Source organism: Cnephaeus nilssonii (genome assembly GCF_951640355.1).
Source record: "Cnephaeus nilssonii genome assembly, chromosome: 6".
Classification (NCBI taxonomy): Eukaryota; Metazoa; Chordata; class Mammalia; order Chiroptera; family Vespertilionidae; genus Cnephaeus; species Cnephaeus nilssonii.
The window spans coordinates 64849541-64867760 of NC_137077.1; the positions used below are offsets into that span (position 1 = coordinate 64849541).

Here is an 18220-nt window from a genome sequence, read left to right on the forward strand (position 1 = left end):
TACACTGAAACTGTCCAGAAGGTCCCGTGACAGTACCTGGATTACATGAAATAATCTGCCTGCCTTTCTATTTTGAATCTGCTGTCACCGTCTTCCCAGCCACCATCGTTTCTTACCTAGATCAGTATATGCTAAACTTTTTGTTCATGTACCTGATCTGTAAAAAAAAAAGTGAACATGTACCTTAATTATGATGAAGATACCTGATATTTACTGAGTGTTCCCTGTGTACTAGGCACTGTTCTAAGAGCATATGTACTTACTCATAAATTATATGCGTACACTAACCATCATAATAATGTGTTACATAAATTATAAAGCAATAATTTTGAAAAGTAAGAATAAAAATGCGTAAAGTTTTTTATAATAGTACAATATATTTTCTTCTCACCAAAACATAATGCGTATATGTGTGCTTTTGCTTACAGGGTTGAGCAAAAGCAGATTTACAGTTTGTATGGAAAAGAATGCATTAATTAATAAATGATAATACAAGAAAAAACTGTGACTTGCATGCTACAACTGCAAACCTACTTTTGCTCACCCCTGTATTTAGTGAGAAGAGTGTGATTGAATATATTACCTTGTTTTTGAAAATTTGTTATCCAGATTAAGTTCTGTTCTAAATGTGTTTTTGTGTTTGTTTTATTTTGTTTTTTAAAAAATTATATTTAATGTTGCTGATAACTAACAAACATATTGATCCAAATGGAAGAAGTATATCTTTCCCTGTTTTAAATAATTATACTAAAGTTTCATTTCCATTGTCAGTTACATGAAGGTTTTTTCAGAAAAGTCTCTACTGAATTTACTGAATTTCTGTCTTCTCTAATAACAACAAATTGTTTTTGCAAACTAATCAGAAGATTAGGAGTAACTCATACTTTGGGGAGAATTAGGTTAAAAATTCTCTTTTCAAAGTTTGTAAGTATAAAGATTTGAATGTTTACGTAAAATAGAGGTCTGCACACTACTTCCTGCAGGGTAAAACTAGTCTGTGTCTACTTCCGTATGGCCTTGAGCGAAGATTGGTTTTTACATTTTTTATTTTATTTTTTAAAATATATTTTAATGATTTTTTTTCACAGAGAGGAAGGGAGAGGGATAGAGAGTTAGAAACACCGATGAGAGAGAAACATTGATCAGCTGCCTCCTGCACACCTCCTACTGGGGATGTGCACGCAACCAAGGTACATGCCCTTGACCGGAATTGAACCTGGGACCTTCAGTCTGCAGGCTGACACTCTATCCACTGAGCCAAACCAGTTAGGGTGGTTTTTACATTTTTAAATGGTTGCAGGGGATCAAAAGAAGAATATTTTGTGACCTATGAAAACTATATGAAATTCAAATTTTAGTGCCCATATATTTTTATTGAAATGGCCACACTCATTTGTTCTGTATTTATTGTCTGTGGCTGCTTTCACATTGCAACAGCAGAATTGAGTAGTTGCAACAGCCTGTATGGCTCACAAAGCCAGATTTACTAACTGGCTCTTATAGAACAAGTTTGCTGACTCCTGGTACTTCTGTCATTTTCAGCTACAGAGTGATAAAGTGATAGGAAAAACTTCAAACTTTTAAAATTTATTATTATTATTTTAAATTTTCACCCGAGGCTATTTTCCCATTGATTTTTAGAGAGAGGGGAAGGGAGGAGAGGAGAGAGAGAGAAAAAGACATTGATTGGTTGCCTCCCGCATTCACCCCTACTGGGATCGGGGATGGAGTCTGCAATCGAAGTACGTGCCCTTGACTGGAATCAAACCAGGGACCCCTCAGTCTGTGGGCGGATACCCTACCCAATGAGCCAAACCAGATGTCTTTTGTCAGCGTGTAAAATCCTATATGGTACTTTTTTAGAGACTGCTTCTCCCTCATTCTAGCTCTCTTTTCTTTCCTTCCGTGACTTCATTTACATGTGTGCTGTATCTTTTCACTGTGTCCTTTATATCTCAAGGGGAAAAGTCACCCCTAATTCCAGCTCACTTTTCTGGGTTTACATCTTCTGTTGGATCTTGGTCCCCGAGTCCTTCACTGTTTTATTTGTTCTCTAATGCCTTCAAACACATTTAAAAAATTGTCCAGCTCTTTTAATTGTTCTCCCATGGGAGGTTTTGTCCAAGTTGCATAGTTTACTATTAGTGAAAGCAGAGTTTCTCCATTTTTAAACATTTAAACAAACATTCTCTCCATAGCATGAGTTACTCTACATTTATAGTTAAAATGTCACTTCTCTTGAAGAGTCAGATTAGATACGTGTGTTATTTTGAAAATATTTGCCAACAGTTCTATTGACAGCTGCTTATCATTTCAGAAAAATTCAGCAAATCTGAAACATTGGTTATTTTCACAGGGAAAATGCTTACTTCATTATTAAATTTGACAGCTCTTGAGGACTTTGACACAAAATAACTAGCACAGTTGTTAGTGGGAGATTTTCACAGTTAATTTCATCTCATTATAAAGCTTTGATAGTAATGCTTCTTTTATTTAATGTGTAAATTCATGTTCATGGCACTGCAATTCACCACAATACTGTAAAACCACAATTCACTATAATACTGTAAAAGCAGCCCTAGCCAGTTTTGGTTCAGTGGATAGAGCATCGGCCTGCAACTGAAGAGTCTCAGGTTCATTCTGGTCAAGAGCATGTACCTAGGTTGCAGGCTTGATCCCCGGTCCTGGTCAGGGCACATGCGAGAGGCAACCATCGATGTTTCTCTCTCTCTCTCTCCCTCTCCCTTCCACTCTCTCTAAACATCAATGGAAAAATATCCCTGGGTGAGGATTGACAAAACAACAAAAATATTGTAAAAGCAAATGAACCAATAGGAGAGCCACTGTCAGACTCTGAAGTGGAGAACTTCCCTTCGTCCACTCCACCCCTGGGTAGTAGGCAGACCTGGTGAGGGTGTCATTGTCACACCGTTTGTTAAATATCTTGAAAGTAGTTTCCTTCTTCCCTCCCCCTTCCTTCCTCTCTTCTTTTCCCTAAACTGCACATCGGAGTTCTAAACTACATCCCAGGGGACTATCTCGAGCACCCTATATACTGTTCCAGTCCATCATTAATTCTTCATAGGGATTATTCCATACAGCAGAGTAATCTTTTAGAAATACAAGTTCAGTCATATCCCTCTCTTTCTTAGAAAACTATAAAAGTTCATACCTCACTTAGAATATACCCAGAATTCTTGGTCAGATATTTTAATTATTAGAACATAATCATGATGTAAGGTCCTTAAGAGCAGGGAGGTTAACTTTTCCTAGTATATTATGAGCACCTGGAATGGAACCTCATGCAGAGGTGTTGTGAATAAATGTTTGATGAAGAAATATATGAATAAAAGATAAATACCTGGAGTTTCCTATTTGTGGCACTATAAAATTAAGACCCCATTAAATATTAAACTGATTTATCTCTTTAGATTGCTCTGTACAAAGTCATTACTTCATATCATTTGTGGATTTTTTTAATCGAAATCTATGGCTTCTCAGCTTAATTTCTGTAAACTGCAACACTATTGATAATTTAATATTTTTACTTGTCCCTTCTGTATGTTTTTGCTGTAACTAATACACACACACACACACACACACACACACACACACACACACACACACATAGTGAACAAGTTTTAAAAACCTAACTTCAGAGAAGTTGGGTTTAACATATGGGTCATATATTTTCTTCATCACATTCACAGTCCTTTATTCAACCATCATCAGACGGAGTCAGCTCAGCTTGGCTGCCTCAGTGGTAATAGGTACTAAAAAAGGTACCTCTTCCTAATTTCTAATAGTTTGTCTATCTGCTGACAACTGTTATTTCAGTAGTTGACATTGCGTACTTATTTTCAAGCTAAATTTTGGTAGTATATCTTTGCTTCAATCACTTATTAAGAGATTTTTGAAAATAAATGCTAAATACTTAGTTTCCAAAATTTGAGATGTTAACTTTTTCAGGAAGCTCATAAGATGGTGAGAGAAGCAAATGTCAAGCAGGCAACAGCAGAAAAACAGCTAAAAGAAGCACAAGGAAAAGTAAGTTTTTACTGCTTGGAGTAGTATAAAATGTAAAGAAATTAGTGATTACTATTTTTTATTTTAACCACAGAACTGTTTTATTAGGGATTTCATTGAGGTTAAATCTCTGGTAATGAAGGGGTCAATTAGGGGGTACAAAGCCCATGAATTTCCCCAGATTTCATAGTGAACCACCTGCTCAGGCTCCATGTGGGATCGCCACCTCATTCTCGGTTCAGATTATTATAAGAATACTGCTTAGGCCCACTAGCTGGTAGGAGGGGTAAGTCTCTCCCACCCAAGACATGAATAGCATGAAGGCCATGAAGCTGAAGATGTGCTTACACATGAGATTCCAAGAAACAGGCCTGGGGGCCGTGTCCACATAGTTCTTGATCCACACATTTCAGTCCCAGTGAATCAGCTCACCCCAGTTCAGTCTCAGGTCTGGGTGGTCCAGTCACACCATGGATCCCTCGTGCTGTGAATGGTCACGGAGCTTTGGGTAGACACCATATCCTAAGCCATCATCCGGGTACTGCTCATAGTCTTCCACCCGCATTATACTTCTTGGCAGCGGCAGGCCGTTCTTCTGGGGTCTTGGGATAGACCCCAGGTCTGGTCCTGGGCAAAGTGGGAGGCTATCTGTGCACTCAGCAGCACCAGGTTCTGGTTGCCCTTTGTAGCCTTCGGACTCTTAGGACCCCTGCCCTGGCTGCCACCATCTGGGCCTTCTTCCCATTCCTAGTGATTACTGTCTTAAAGATACTTTACCAGTTACTGGGTTTTGTTCTGATTGTAAAGTAGTGCTTATTTTAGAAGATGCGAGAAACTATAGGAAACTGTAAAGGAGAAAATAGCTACTATGTAGATTAATAATGAACATTCGGTGCCCATTCATAGGAGAACCAAATGATTCAAAGGCTTGTGAATCACAAGTATTATCAAAAGGATTATATGATCACATTTTAAAGTTAATATTTGTTTTCTTAATTCACTGAAATGTTATTAGAGTTTACTGTTTCAGGAATATAAATGTTAGACATTTTGATAATTTTTAAAGATCACTTGACATTGTGAATAGCAGCTGAATACAAACCATGTGGAAACATAAAAAACTTAGCTTTCCTTTCCTTTTATTAATCCCCAGGAGATACAGGTGAAACTTATATTTCATCTTTGAAAGGAAAGTGTTTTAACAAAATTGCTAACCTTTAGCTGCCTCTGTCATTAACTGCATTTAGTTATGAAATTATGTTGATTTCTTTTCAAGATTGATGTACTTCAAGCTGAAGTAGCTGCATTGAAGACACTTGTATTGTCCAGTTCTCCAACATCACCAACACAGGAGCCTCTGCCAGGTGGAAAGACCCCTTTTAAAAAGGGGCATACAAGAAATAAAAGTACAAGCAGTGCTATGAGTGGCAGTCACCAGGACCTCAATGTGATACAGCCATTTGTAAAAGACTGCAAAGAGGTAACTCGTCAAGGACTGTTCCCTCTGACTCTGTTGATACTTACTTATTCTCATCACTGAGGTGTCAGTTATGATTTTTGCCAGCAAAATTTTCTAGCAGTATTAAGATGGGGGAGGCTTAATCTAGAGTTGGCTGCTTTCAGGGATTCTTCAATTCCATTCTCTACCTGGCTGACCTTGGAGTACCTCCTGAAAACTTGGTAAGTGTCTTAATCTCGATATTTCATTTAAGGAGCAAACTGTCATGTTTTGCATAAAGGAGAGTGGGTAGCTTTTGTGATCTGGCTAGTTAAAATTCATTGCTAGGGCACTTAAACAAAATAAGGAATGTAAGACGTGTGAAAATAAGGTGATTTCTTGAAGAATAGTATGTTGCTTTTAAATTCTGGGAGAAGTTAAAGTCCTAGAGTTAATTTAGATAATTAAGCAACAAAAAATAGAACTAATGGAAACCTTATCATTTAAAAAAATGTAAAGATAACTGAGATAATGTGGAATTATTTTTGAGCTGTTTTGAGTAAAAATTATATAATTGTAAAATATTTTTTATTTAATCCTTCCATGTGATGAGAATGCATTTCCAAGGGGATTGATCAATAATTTATGTAGCAGCCCTTCCGTTTCGTTTTTTTTTTTAAGAGAAAATATTTCTCATTGTTGATAGTATTACAGATATCTCCCATTTCTCCCCATTTACCTCCCTCTTCCCAGCCCCCAGCCCCCTCTCCACCCCAGGTCTTCACTACTCCATTGCCTGTGTCTATGGGCTACACATATCTATATATATAAAAGCCTAAGCGACCTTTATGACCGGTTGACCAGTTCTATGACGCGCACTGATCACCAGGTGCAGAAGCTTAACACAGGAGCTGCCCCCTGGTGGTCAGTGTGCTCCCACAGCCAACCTCCCACAGCTGACCAACCTCCCGTAGTCCCTCTCCCCGGCTGGCTGGCCCCGATAGACCCCAACCCGGGCTGGCTGGCCAACCTCCCGCGGTTCCTCCCCCTGGCTGGCCTGTCAGCCCCAATTGGTCTCCTATTGGTCCCGATCGCTGGCCAGGCTGAGGGACCCTACCTGTGCATGAATTCGTGCACCGGGGCTCTAGTAAATATATAAGTTCTTTGGCTTACCTCTTCTTGTCCCCCCACCATTTTTTTTTAAAAGCTGTATTTAACATTGATGAATTCACGTCCATTAATCTTTAAGAAGCTATGTGTGCTCATTCAGTTAAATGTTTACATGGAGGTCAGGACTTTATTAAACTGAATAACCAAGGTGGTTACATATTTTAATTGGATTATATTTTGTTTAGTTATCAAAAGATGCTATGAGAGAGAAATTCAGTACTTGTCAAATCTGACTGTAAACACAATATAAAATTCATGTTGGTTTCTGTTAAACATTTAAGGAACTTTTTTTAGTAATAACTTCAATTTCTTTTAATTTAAATAGTATTTTTAATTGCTTGGTACAACTTGTATTTTGGCTACAGTTTCTCAATGTTTGTAATTTTAACCTTTTTCCTGTCATTTACACTGACAAAATTGAAATGTTTTGTCATGGAATATTTTAAAATTTTGTTTTTAGTTTATGAAATTCCTTAAAATATGAATAGGCAGTATATAACTTCAAAATAATAACTTTTTGCTTTCCAGATGTATCCTGTATCCTAATGTTTTGTGGAAAACATACCAAAACATTAGAATACAAAAAGTTTTATTAGACAAAGGAAACGTGTACATTTGACCAGTGTACATCTTAATAAAAGATATAGCAATCCAAAAGAAAGTAAAACATATGTTTGTGTAGAAAATGTGGTGAGAGCGTTCAGTCATGACAATCACAACATTTAAGTCATGGTGAGTGAGGCGCACCCACGTGCACTATGCGGTCACTTAGATGTGAACTTGAACTTTTACTAGTGCTTTGCTGTGCAATTTTATGCAACTTACTTTATCTCTCTAAGCCCCAGTTTCCTTTTCTATAAAACAGAGATCATAATATCTATCTCATGTAGGTGTGAGTATTAAATGTTTATGAAGTGCTTACCATAGTTCCTGGCAGTGAGTCCATTTTTAATAAATAGTTTAAGTTATTGCCTTTAAACTAGAATCTTTCCTTAGAGCACCACTTATCTACTCTGGCATTTATGTCCCTTAAAGCAGTGGTCGCCAACCAGTGGTCCGTGACCACTGGTGGTCCGTGAGGTCCGAAAGGTTGGCGACAGCTGCCTTAAAGGGTAAATTTGACAAAGAAAATTAATTTGAAAATGTAAGTATTACTCATGTGCTAATATTTTTATCCTTTTGCCTTTAGCTTTGATTCAAGGAATTTATGGATTGGGATGAAAAAATTTCACAGATTGCCATTATACACCTTAAAAGAAAGTCTGTAGGATAGGTTGGATACACTCAGCCTTTTGTTACTTTCCTGTAGATGGTAGCACCTCTGACTCAGCTATCCTAGAGGTCAGAGGTGTGTCAGTGCCTCACTTACAGTGTGCAGTGCTTCTGGAAAAGGGCACCTCAGAGCTGCAGGAGGCTGAGGGACACTACTTTGTTTGGGTGGCTGGGGGTAGGTATAGCTTTGTGTGTTCACAGGTGGTATTAAGCTAGACTAGGAAATCTGTAGTGAAAAAAATACTTGGGGAAAATTAGTTAAAAGGGAGGAGGGAAAGAGAGGGACAACTGGAAGAGTGAATAGGAAGGCTAGTGCCAATCTGGATTATTTTTGATGATTCAGTTGGTGGTTACTGGATATTCATATACCGAAAAAAGAAATCTAAATAAATGTTATATTTTAAGCTAGTCAATTTAGGAGACTTATATGTGTACTTCTTTTAGTCTTGCTGCTTACACAATAAACACTATGGAAATTCCTTTGGAAATGCCCTCAGATAATATTAGAACAATTAGCATAATTTTTAACCCCAAACTTTTGGTTTCACAATTTAGTCAGTCTTACTTTATTCAAACATTTTATTTAACTAACTAGAGTCCAAATTAATTTTTGATTATTTTCAGAAAAGACTTGTCATCATTTTTTATATTTAAGATAGTGTGCACATGTATCTTAAGAGGAGCTCTACATTAATTTTTGGGAGGGGTAATGATAGCATCACTAAATACCATAGTGGGTACATTGAAAAGGGCCAATTAGTCATTTGGGAGTTTGGATTTTTTTAAAAGAAAAATTGCTACCAGGTATTATAACTAATCAAGAATGGTTCAATTTATTATTTTAAATGAAGAGCATTTCTTTTCAGTAATGTTTAAATAGGTTTTGGTTTATAAAGTAAATTTATATTTGTACTTTTTAACAAGTTATTTTGTGTTTTCTTTTGGTTTGCCAGGCTGACTTGTCTCTGTATAATGAATTCAGATCTTGGAAGGATGAGCCCACAATGGACAGAACGTGTCCTTTTTTAGACAAAATCTATCAGGAAGATATCTTTCCATGTTTAACATTCTCCAAAAGTGAGGTAATTAAAAAAAATTTAATAGGAATGCATTAGAGTTGTTTCTGTACCTTACATTAAGTCACATTATATATTTTAATAACTCTTATATACATAAGTTATAAAATGTCATGTTTTACCATTTTTCCTATTCCATATCAGGATCATAATTTCTTGGCATTCAAGTGCTGAACATCTTTTCTTATTTGAGCGGAGGATCATTCACACTGCAGTGTGTTGCATTGGAGTGAAGTATTAAATATGTGTTGGGGTCAGGGCTTATTCTTGATTCTCAGTCCAGGCTTCAGTGTAAGGGAACTTCTGTACTCTAAGATATTCGTTGAATTTATTTGTACAAGATGAAAACTATATTTAGTTTCTTCATCTTTAAAGTGGGAAAAAATGCCTTCCTTGTCTATAGCACAGAGTTGTTAAGAGGATAAAATGAAGTGAATGAGGTAGATAGACAAACACTTTTTAAAAATATAAGGCCCTATACACATATAAGATCATAATTTTAATTTGTTTGGGGAAGGTGTATATGTAAATATCATGCCAATCAGTGTTTAAGATAGTTAATCCTAAGGTCTTATTTATGTTAAGTCTTTAGAGGATTTAATGATAACATTACTTGTAAGGAGATGTTAAGATGAGCAGTAAAACACTTGATATGTAGACATGTTATTAATTGTGGCTCTGTGCCTGGTTTTAGGTAGGCCATTGAGTATTAATAGTTTTGCCACATGGGAGTTTCATTGCCTGTTTCTTCTGTTGTTTATTGGTTGCTAACATCTCCATCTGGGCATTTAATATTTGATAATTCTGTTAATTCTTTTGTAGACTCTTGTACACATAAATGCATGTTCAGAAAATACATAGCTGTTATTAGTATATGTTGCTGTGTTATGAATGACCAATATTAAAAATTGCATATGTTTAGCAAAATAAAGCATTATGATATTCATTTTGAAGTTGCATTAATAGTAGATGTTAATTGTGAGGAAGGTTGAACAGAGATTGGAATTAATGCCTTTAATCCTCTTCCAGATAATGAGAAAACTTATTTAGCTGTAACTGAATTGCCTTTCATAACAACGTTTGAATTGTATAAAAGAATTTAAACCAAGGTTATGTAGTTTTGTCTCTCTCCTCCCACCCCCCACCCCGCCTTGGCTAAGGCCAAGCTAGTGGAACTTGGAGAAAGAATTTTAAAAATAAGTTGACTGTAGAATACAAATTTGATATTTTTCTGCCAGCATAATGTCTAATACTTTTTTTTTTTTTCAAGTTGGCTTCAGCTGTTTTGGAGGCTGTGGAAAACAATACTCTAAGCATTGAACCGGTGGGATTACAACCTATTCGATTTGTGAAAGCTTCTGCAGTAGAATGTGGAGGACCAAAGTATGTTTTCAAAACCTTGTCCTGTGGAAGATACTGAGTTTTAAAATTTGTACTTGTTGAGTTCTTTAGTTTTTCTAGTTTTAAATGTGGTTAAATGTCTTGTCAGTTTTCTATTTAGAGCCTGTGCAGCTCAAGCACAAGTCTCCAGACAGTGTGGGATATAGCATTTCAAATTAGAATCACAGAGGAGCCCTTTTAATTACAAAAATATACTAGAGGCCCGGTGCACAGATTCATGCACTGGTGGGGTCCCTTGGCCTGGCCTGCGGGGATTGGGCCAAAACCAGCAGTCTGACATCCCCCAAGGGGTCCTGGAGTGCGAGAGGGCGCTCTGCAAAGTTGCTGTCACTCAGCAACTCCTATGTTGAGCGTCTGCCCCCTGGTGGTCCGTGTGTGTCATAGCTACTGGCTGGCCGCTTAGGTTTTTATATATATAGATGTTGCTATGAAAAAGCTCCTAGATTTACTGAATTTTGAGTTCTGCCTGTGGTTGTCTTGACAGGGCCACACCAAATGATTTCCTGGGCTTTATATGGCCTGTGGGTCGGACATTCCCCACCCCTGCTTTAGTGGGTTATAGGTAGAATTTTTGTTTGTTATATATACAGGGTGTCCCCAAAAAATGTATACACACTTTGAATGATTATAAAGTCAGTGTTTATTAACATACAGTTCATTTTCAAAATTTAAAAGAATCTATAGAAGTGAAGACTTTTTTTTAATCAATGCCTGTTTTCAAACTGATGACCATTCTGGTCCAAGCACTGCTAATAATGTGAAGCAATGGAATCACAAACATCAAGAAATCACAAACATTAAGAATCATTTCGTTCTGATTTGTGCACCCTCAAGTCATTGACTGTTGCCAGTTTTGTATTGTAAACTTTGTCTTTTATGTGTCCCCATAAAAAAAAGTAGTGGCACTTTAGGATAAATTTCTTTGTTCAAAGCGTAGTCAGGCTTCACCCATTATTTCAAATCAGTTAAACCTGAAAAGGAGTGAAAATTGAGTTATCAACTGTTTAAATGTGTATACATTTTTTAGGACACCCTATATATGTATAGTTCTATGTCCTCGGTTTCTGTGTAAAGTATTTATTCCCCAGGGTTACCATCAAAATTAGTTTGGGAAGACAGTGATTTAGACCAAGTCTTATCAAGCATGAAAACGACTTAATTAGCCCTCTCCTTTCATGCTGTCATAAAGGATTCCCACTTTGGTAAATAATCAGTTCTGTCTTCCACCTGTGAGAGATTCGGCACTTATAAATCTTTAGAGGTTAGACTCCCGCATTTCATAGCAGGGCAGGCTTTTTTCATCCAGTCCGAGAAGGAAAAAAAGACTGAAATGAACAGGACCTAGAACTTTTGGCACTGCTGTTTAAAAAGTGACTTGGAAAGATTTTGAGGAAGCTGCTTAGTTGGTGGTTTAGAACTAGATTAATATAGGGGACTGGAAAGAAGACTCTTGTCTGGGTCATTTTGAAGGTACAAGAGGAAAAAGCTGGTTGAGATTCACCATAGGTCTGGTTAAAGCCTATTGTGGGAGGTGTATGATTTATCCTGTTCCTGTTAATGCAAATTACAGTCTCACTAGGATCACATAGTGCTGGTAGTTGGGTAATCATTTGTGGGGGACTTAGTCATGCCTTCGCTTTGTGAGCTGCATATCCACCCAGAGTTGTGTCCTGTTCTACACTTCCCTCTGTGCCACACCTGTAGCACTGTGGCCTCCGAAATTGGGGAAGGTATTTACGTTCTTAAATTCTATGCCTCCACAAACACCCAAGTGTTTGTGATCATTAAAGCGAGCAGTTTTGTGCTTTTAAGGGCTGTGTTATAACATATTTTAAACATAGTATGTAATATTTTTTATTGTAAAATTTTAAATTCGTGCTTGCATAATATATCACACATGTGCAAATGACAAATGAGGATATCAGTTAAAGTGGATTTATATAGTATTTTAGTAAAATAGTTATGTAGATCAGGGAACAGTTTACCTACTTAAGGATATTGTACTTGTGGGAATAGGGCCAGAAACCCATTTTTGTTTTTAGTGCATATTGTGTGGGAAAACACTTGAAGGCAGATACTGTTCCTCTTTTATGAAATGTGACATGTGGCCTTGGCCAGGGCTGTCGTGGACAAGGTTATGATTATCCCTAAGTGAATGGCAGGGCGCTGTGGGAGTTTTGAGGGAGGCAGTCAGTCCAGTGGTGGTGATCAGGGACTGCTCTTGGAGGGAGGGAGATTTGACCTGGGGTTTTGAAGCATAGATGGAATTTGGATAGAAAAAGAACAATACATGTGACTGTGAAAGTCTTGAACCAAGGAAACGGTGTATTCAGAGGGTGGCAAGTGTATGGAGAGGAAAGATGTGACAAATCTAAAGAAAGAAAATTTAGGAGACAGTAGTATAGGGGATGGTCAAAGACAAAGGACTTAGAGATGACTGACTAGAAGAATGATGTGGCCTTTGGGGAATGAGTAGGCAGGGCTCTGCTTTGGGAAGGCGATAGGTCTGGGTTTAAACTGTGGACATCGCAAGTGAAATGGCAAGCAGGATTTGAAATCTTGGGACTACAGCTGTTAACAGATACTGAGATAGTGTAGCAGCATGTTAACAAAACATTGGAGTTGGAGGTTGGAAGACTTAGCATTGAATCCCAGCTCAAATGAAAATATATTGGCTGTGACAGTTTACAAATGGCTTTAAAAATGAGATAAGTTGAACACTTTATTATTTTAAAATTTGATACATACATGTAGCAGAGCCTTTCAAAATTAGACAAAATAGTAGTCAAACAGGTATATTCTCCTTCCAGAATGATAGTGCATACATTGATTTTTATCAGTTTGATGGTCCTTTTTTTCTCTCGTATAAATTATACTTTTGGAAGTTCCAAAGACTTTCAGCACTTGTGCCTTAAATTTCTTAATCTTCTATCCTCCCCCAGCTAATAGTTCAGTGTTTTTAAAAAACATTTTTATAGATCATTAAAGGAATTTGCTAATAAAGGAGCAATGAGGCAAGATTTCTTTGAAACGATAAAAATTATTTTGTGATTGGAATGGCCACCTCCCAAATTATCCTGTGTTAAATATACGTTTTTCCATGTGTTTTCTTATATGGAGACACATTTTTGTCATATTTCTTATAAGTATAGCTGCAATTTAATGTTTATTTAATATATTTTTCTTTACTATTTAATTTGTAATGTCATATAAAATGCTGTTGGCCACTTTATTTTACGTAGAGCTACAGTAATTTGACACTGATAGGGAGCGGTAGTTGTATTCAGCCGAGCTCCTAACTTACTAGAGGGATAGCTGAGCTGCTGCAAGTCCAGCCAGATAGACAAGCCAGCTTCATCCTGAGCAGGAGAGTGAGTGACAGGTGGGCTGTCACTTAACCAACAGGCAGAAACATGCTTGGTGCCAGGCACTTAAAGATGAATACGATACAGTTCCTGCCCTCAAGAGGTTTACAGCCTGATTCCAACCAAATGTAGATTTTATATTATGTAAATAGAAAGGATGTGTGTCTAAATGTAAGCATCACCCTTTATGTAATTGTTAAGATTCAGTATTTTGTATTCCTTTGTATTTCTCAGGTCTAGCTACCACATGAAATGCATGTAAACAACCAAACACACCAAAAAGTACCTTACCTGGAAGCTATTATCCTGAAAGCATTAGTAACATGTTCTGAGACTTGAGTAATCATCATTAGGTGTTTTTCCAACTCAGACAGAAGCTGAAGTTCTGATGGAAAGCTCAGAGCTTCCTGAATCAGATTACTCATATGTAAATTTGCTCCAGGATAGGACATATATTTAAAACATTTAGTTTCTATTTCTAGACCACTGTTAATTTTAGGCTGTTAAGCTTATACTAGAATGTTAACCCTAAAAGGGGAGGGACTTGGTCTCTCTCATCTTGATAGCCCGGCATCTAGAACAGTGACTGGTCCATAGTAGATTCTCAAATATTTGTTGTCTTCAGCTTGTACAGAGGTAGGGGCAAAATGCCTTTAATTTTTAAAAACTAAAATGTATCATTCTTTTACAGAAAATGTGCTCTCACTGGCCAGAGTAAATCTTGTAAACACAGAATTAAATTAGGAGATTCAAGCAACTATTATTATATTTCTCCTTTTTGTAGATACAGGGTAAGTAATGTAATAATGAATTTTAATAAAGCTCACTGATATGAGACATTTGATATTTATGACATTTTCTCCTTTTGGCCTAGATCACGTCTGTGTGTAACTTTTTTACATACATTCGATATATTCAGCAGGGACTTGTGAAACAGCAGGATGGTAAGTTCTTTATTCCTCTATAATAATCTATAATAATAAAAGCATAATATGCTAATTAGACCAGACAGCCGAACGACCTTCTGTACATTATTCTGGACGTCCTTCTGGATGAAGCCGTGATGGCGGGGGCCGAGGCAGAGGCGGTTAGGGGCGATCAGGAAGGCAGGTGAGCAGTTAGGGGCAATCAGGCAGGCAGGCAGAGTGGTTAGGGGCAATCATGCAGGCAGGTGAGTGGTTAGGGGTGATTAGCCAGGCAGGCGAGCAGTTAGGGGAGCATCAGGCAGGCAGGCAGAGTGATTGGGACAATCAGGCAGGCAGGCAGAGTGGTTACTGGTGATCAGGCAGGCAGGTGAGCAGTTAGGGGTGATCAGGCAGTCAGGCAGAATGGTTAGGAGCCAGCGGTCCTGGATTGCGAGGGTGTGCAGGCCGGGCTGAGGGACACTGCCTCCCTTCCCCCATGCACCAGGTCTCTAGTTATGAAATATTTATATAACAGTTCAGTAAAAAGTATAGGGCACAGTAGTAATGCTCAAATAAACTTTATTATTGGTATATTTATATTGAGTCTCTTTTATAGTTCTAATAAAATGTGTGGAGAATTTGGGAACAAATGTCTCTTTTAAAACATATTGTGTTTAATCCTTAGATTTGCTTCATTTTACTCTAATTTTGAGTTTTAAAGCAGGCTCAGTTTTAACTCTTAAGACATATATAAGCCAGCTAGTACCTGTGAGAGGAGTACAAAGCTCATTGAATTTACTCCTTAAGAGAGAAAAATGAGCAAGCTCTAGACATGGTCAGATTTATTTTAATTGGTGAAAACCATGAGGAGCTAGCAATTTTGTCCTGTATTTTCACATTAATAAAGCAGTCATGAGGATAATTCTGAATGGAATGAAGATTGCTGTGTTCTAAATGAGCAGAAACAGGCAGATGATCTATCCAGGAGAGCCACCTTCATGCAAGTGTTTTCGTGTCTTTCATGGTTAATGATGGTTTTATAGCCCAATGTCTTACGTACCAGCATAAAAACAGATGCGCCTGACAGCTTTAAAGCAGCGCTTCATAGGTACACATGATTGATTGTTTTAGACCAGAAGTCACACACATGGCGAGGACAAGGCCATGCCAGTTTGTATGTGAAGTTGTGGGAAAATGTCTGTTTATATATTTTTTAGACACTGAAAATATTTTTACACTTGAAAACTAATAAGAAGCCTTCTATTTTTATCAGGTAAACCAGTGAATCTTAATTCTCTGGAAAAATTAGTCATGCCCATAATAACATAGATTAGCATTTCTCAAGCTCTGGTATACTAAAACAGTCATATTTAGTTAGAATCCCATATAATTAGATTTTAATAGCTAAAAGAATAAAGGTGGAAACCTGTCTCTGTTAAATTTCAAAAGGCTGTGTAGCATAAAAATAGTCTTTAAGCAGTGCAATACTTTTTATGACTTAAATAAAATTGAAGTCTTTTTGAATCCCTTTGGTGGATAATATGACTTAAGCTGGAGAACAGAGGATTTATGTTATGTTCAGGTGTCAAGCATATTTTTTCTCCTTGTTAAAATGAGAAATGTTTTTGTAGGGAAGGCTGAAAGATAATTTATGTAAATAGAAAGAATCATGAGTGATGGTGATAAAAGTAGTTTCTTCTCTGGTTTCCATCACTTTTCTACTTGACAGTATTTGATGCACATCATATACTGTGTGGGTTTGTAGTAAATAAATATTAATGTGAAAATCTGTTTATTATCTGTGCCTGTGCCAGAAAGAATTTAGAGCAGTTAAAGCGAAAGGAGCATTTCTCAGCCGTTGTACTGTTAACATTTTGAACTGGGTAAGTCCTTGTTGTGGGGGATGATCTTGTACATTGTAGGATGTTTAACAGTGTCCCTCGGCTTGACTCACTAGATGCCATCAATGAAAAATGTCTCCGGTCATTGCCAAATGAACCCCTGGGGACTAAATCTCCCCTGGTTGAGAACCACTGCTCTAAATCAGTCTAATCTGATCATGTGTCAGATTTTATAGTCTGAAATATAGAGCCATCTTTTTTTCTACTTACAGAGGGGCTCACACAAGTAGAGCTAATGGAAATTTACAGATCACCCTCTACATTTGTTTTTATTTCTAATTTGAGCCATATATAAAACTTTCCCTATTAGGCACAAAGAATGTTACTGAGTTCTCTGGACTGTCTCTTGTTTTCCTTTTCACTCTCTGTTAGTATTAATGAAAAGTGAAATGGCCAAGATGTAGCAAACTAGAGCAAGAAGATCTAGAAGTTAGATAACTCTTGCATAACTGAGCATTGAGTGTAATTACTTACGAAGGCAACAGCATTGCCATTTACTCAGGACAGTGAAATGTATACCTTCTGTTGGGCTAAAGTGTGACAGTCACTGATATATTTAATAAATAGTGATAGTAAACTGGTGAGTACTGCTTATTTATTAATAAAATTGGGATGCTCACAAGTATATGAAGAAGTTAGTGTGAAACAGTGATGGAATGTCTAGGCAATTAGGTATGTCATTAGGAAATGCCAACTGGCATTTGAGTTAATCTTAAATTTTCATTGAAACAAATTAAAAATAATTAAGATAGTATTTTATAATTTATGTGTCTCTCTCTCTCTTGTTTGTATAGTTGACCACATGTTTTGGGAGGTTATGCAGTTGAGAAAAGAGATGTCACTGGCCAAGCTGGGATATTTCAAAGAGGAACTCTGATCCTCTGCCTGGGACCATGTACGAACCTCCCTGATACCTGGAAAATGGCTGAATATTTTCATGGTTATGTGATATTTATTTCCACGGTGTGGGCCCAGGACTTCCCCCCCCCCCCCTTTTGCAAATTACACCAAGAAGTACTGTGATTTCTTTTAAACTGGCCTGTGCTGTGTTTGCTCGTTCTTTAGTTGAACACACTATAATGAATTACAAGTGTCCTAGTGATTGTAATTTATAGTCACCAAAAAAAGCTAAATAAATAAATACTAGATCGAATGTGTTTTTGCTTTCTCTTCTAGCTCTGACACAGCATGTGGGGCCAGTTGAATGTATTGAATTATAATTTTCAAACTTCCCAGCAATCTGTGGGGAGCAAAGAAGAGGGCTGAGTGGACAGGATCAGCTTCTGTCTCCACTAAGTTGACTCTGTTTTTACATATTGGGATTCAAAAAAATATTTTATTTAAAGAGACTTCTGTTTGAAAGTCACTGTTTTATTCATTCTGTTCTTTGTAATTTAAATAATTCCTTTATTATGGTGATTAACATGTTAAGCGCCCAGCCTGTTTGGTCTTCTGGATGGAAAGTATAGTATCAGTCACCGGTGATTGACATGGCACTTAACGTGTTAATCCTATATAATAAAAGCCTAATATGCTAAGTGTCCGGTTGGCCGTTCAACCAATCAAAGCATAATATGCTAATGATATGTTAAGGCTGCTCAACCACTCGCTGTGATGTGCACTGACCACCAGGGGGCAGACAGTAGACTGGTCGACCAGTCCTATG

At 37.2% G+C, this 18220-nt stretch overlaps 1 protein-coding gene and 1 pseudogene across 4 annotated transcripts in view; one reads left to right on the plus strand and one right to left on the minus strand.

The window, feature by feature from the left end:
• Nucleotides 1–17723, plus strand: part of RAB3IP (RAB3A interacting protein) — a 53364-nt gene extending 35641 nt beyond the window's left edge. For 2 of the 3 annotated variants that reach the window (XM_079775021.1, XM_079775020.1), the window contains 7 exons: nucleotides 3970–4047; nucleotides 5303–5506; nucleotides 8860–8988; nucleotides 10253–10365; nucleotides 14440–14539; nucleotides 14623–14692; nucleotides 17349–17723. In XM_079775021.1, the coding sequence (XP_079631147.1) occupies nucleotides 3970–4047; nucleotides 5303–5506; nucleotides 8860–8988; nucleotides 10253–10365; nucleotides 14440–14539; nucleotides 14623–14692; nucleotides 17349–17431 (777 nt within the window). In that variant the 3' untranslated portion in view covers nucleotides 17432–17723. The remainder of the gene's footprint in view (nucleotides 1–3969; nucleotides 4048–5302; nucleotides 5507–8859; nucleotides 8989–10252; nucleotides 10366–14439; nucleotides 14540–14622; nucleotides 14693–17348) is intronic. The other variant, XM_079775022.1, reaches the window with a different exon arrangement.
• Nucleotides 4061–4754, minus strand: LOC307101704 (NADH dehydrogenase [ubiquinone] 1 beta subcomplex subunit 8, mitochondrial-like; annotated as a pseudogene). The gene has a single exon. The product of its transcript is annotated as an NADH dehydrogenase [ubiquinone] 1 beta subcomplex subunit 8, mitochondrial-like (transcript).
• Nucleotides 17724–18220: the final 497 nt, after the last annotated feature.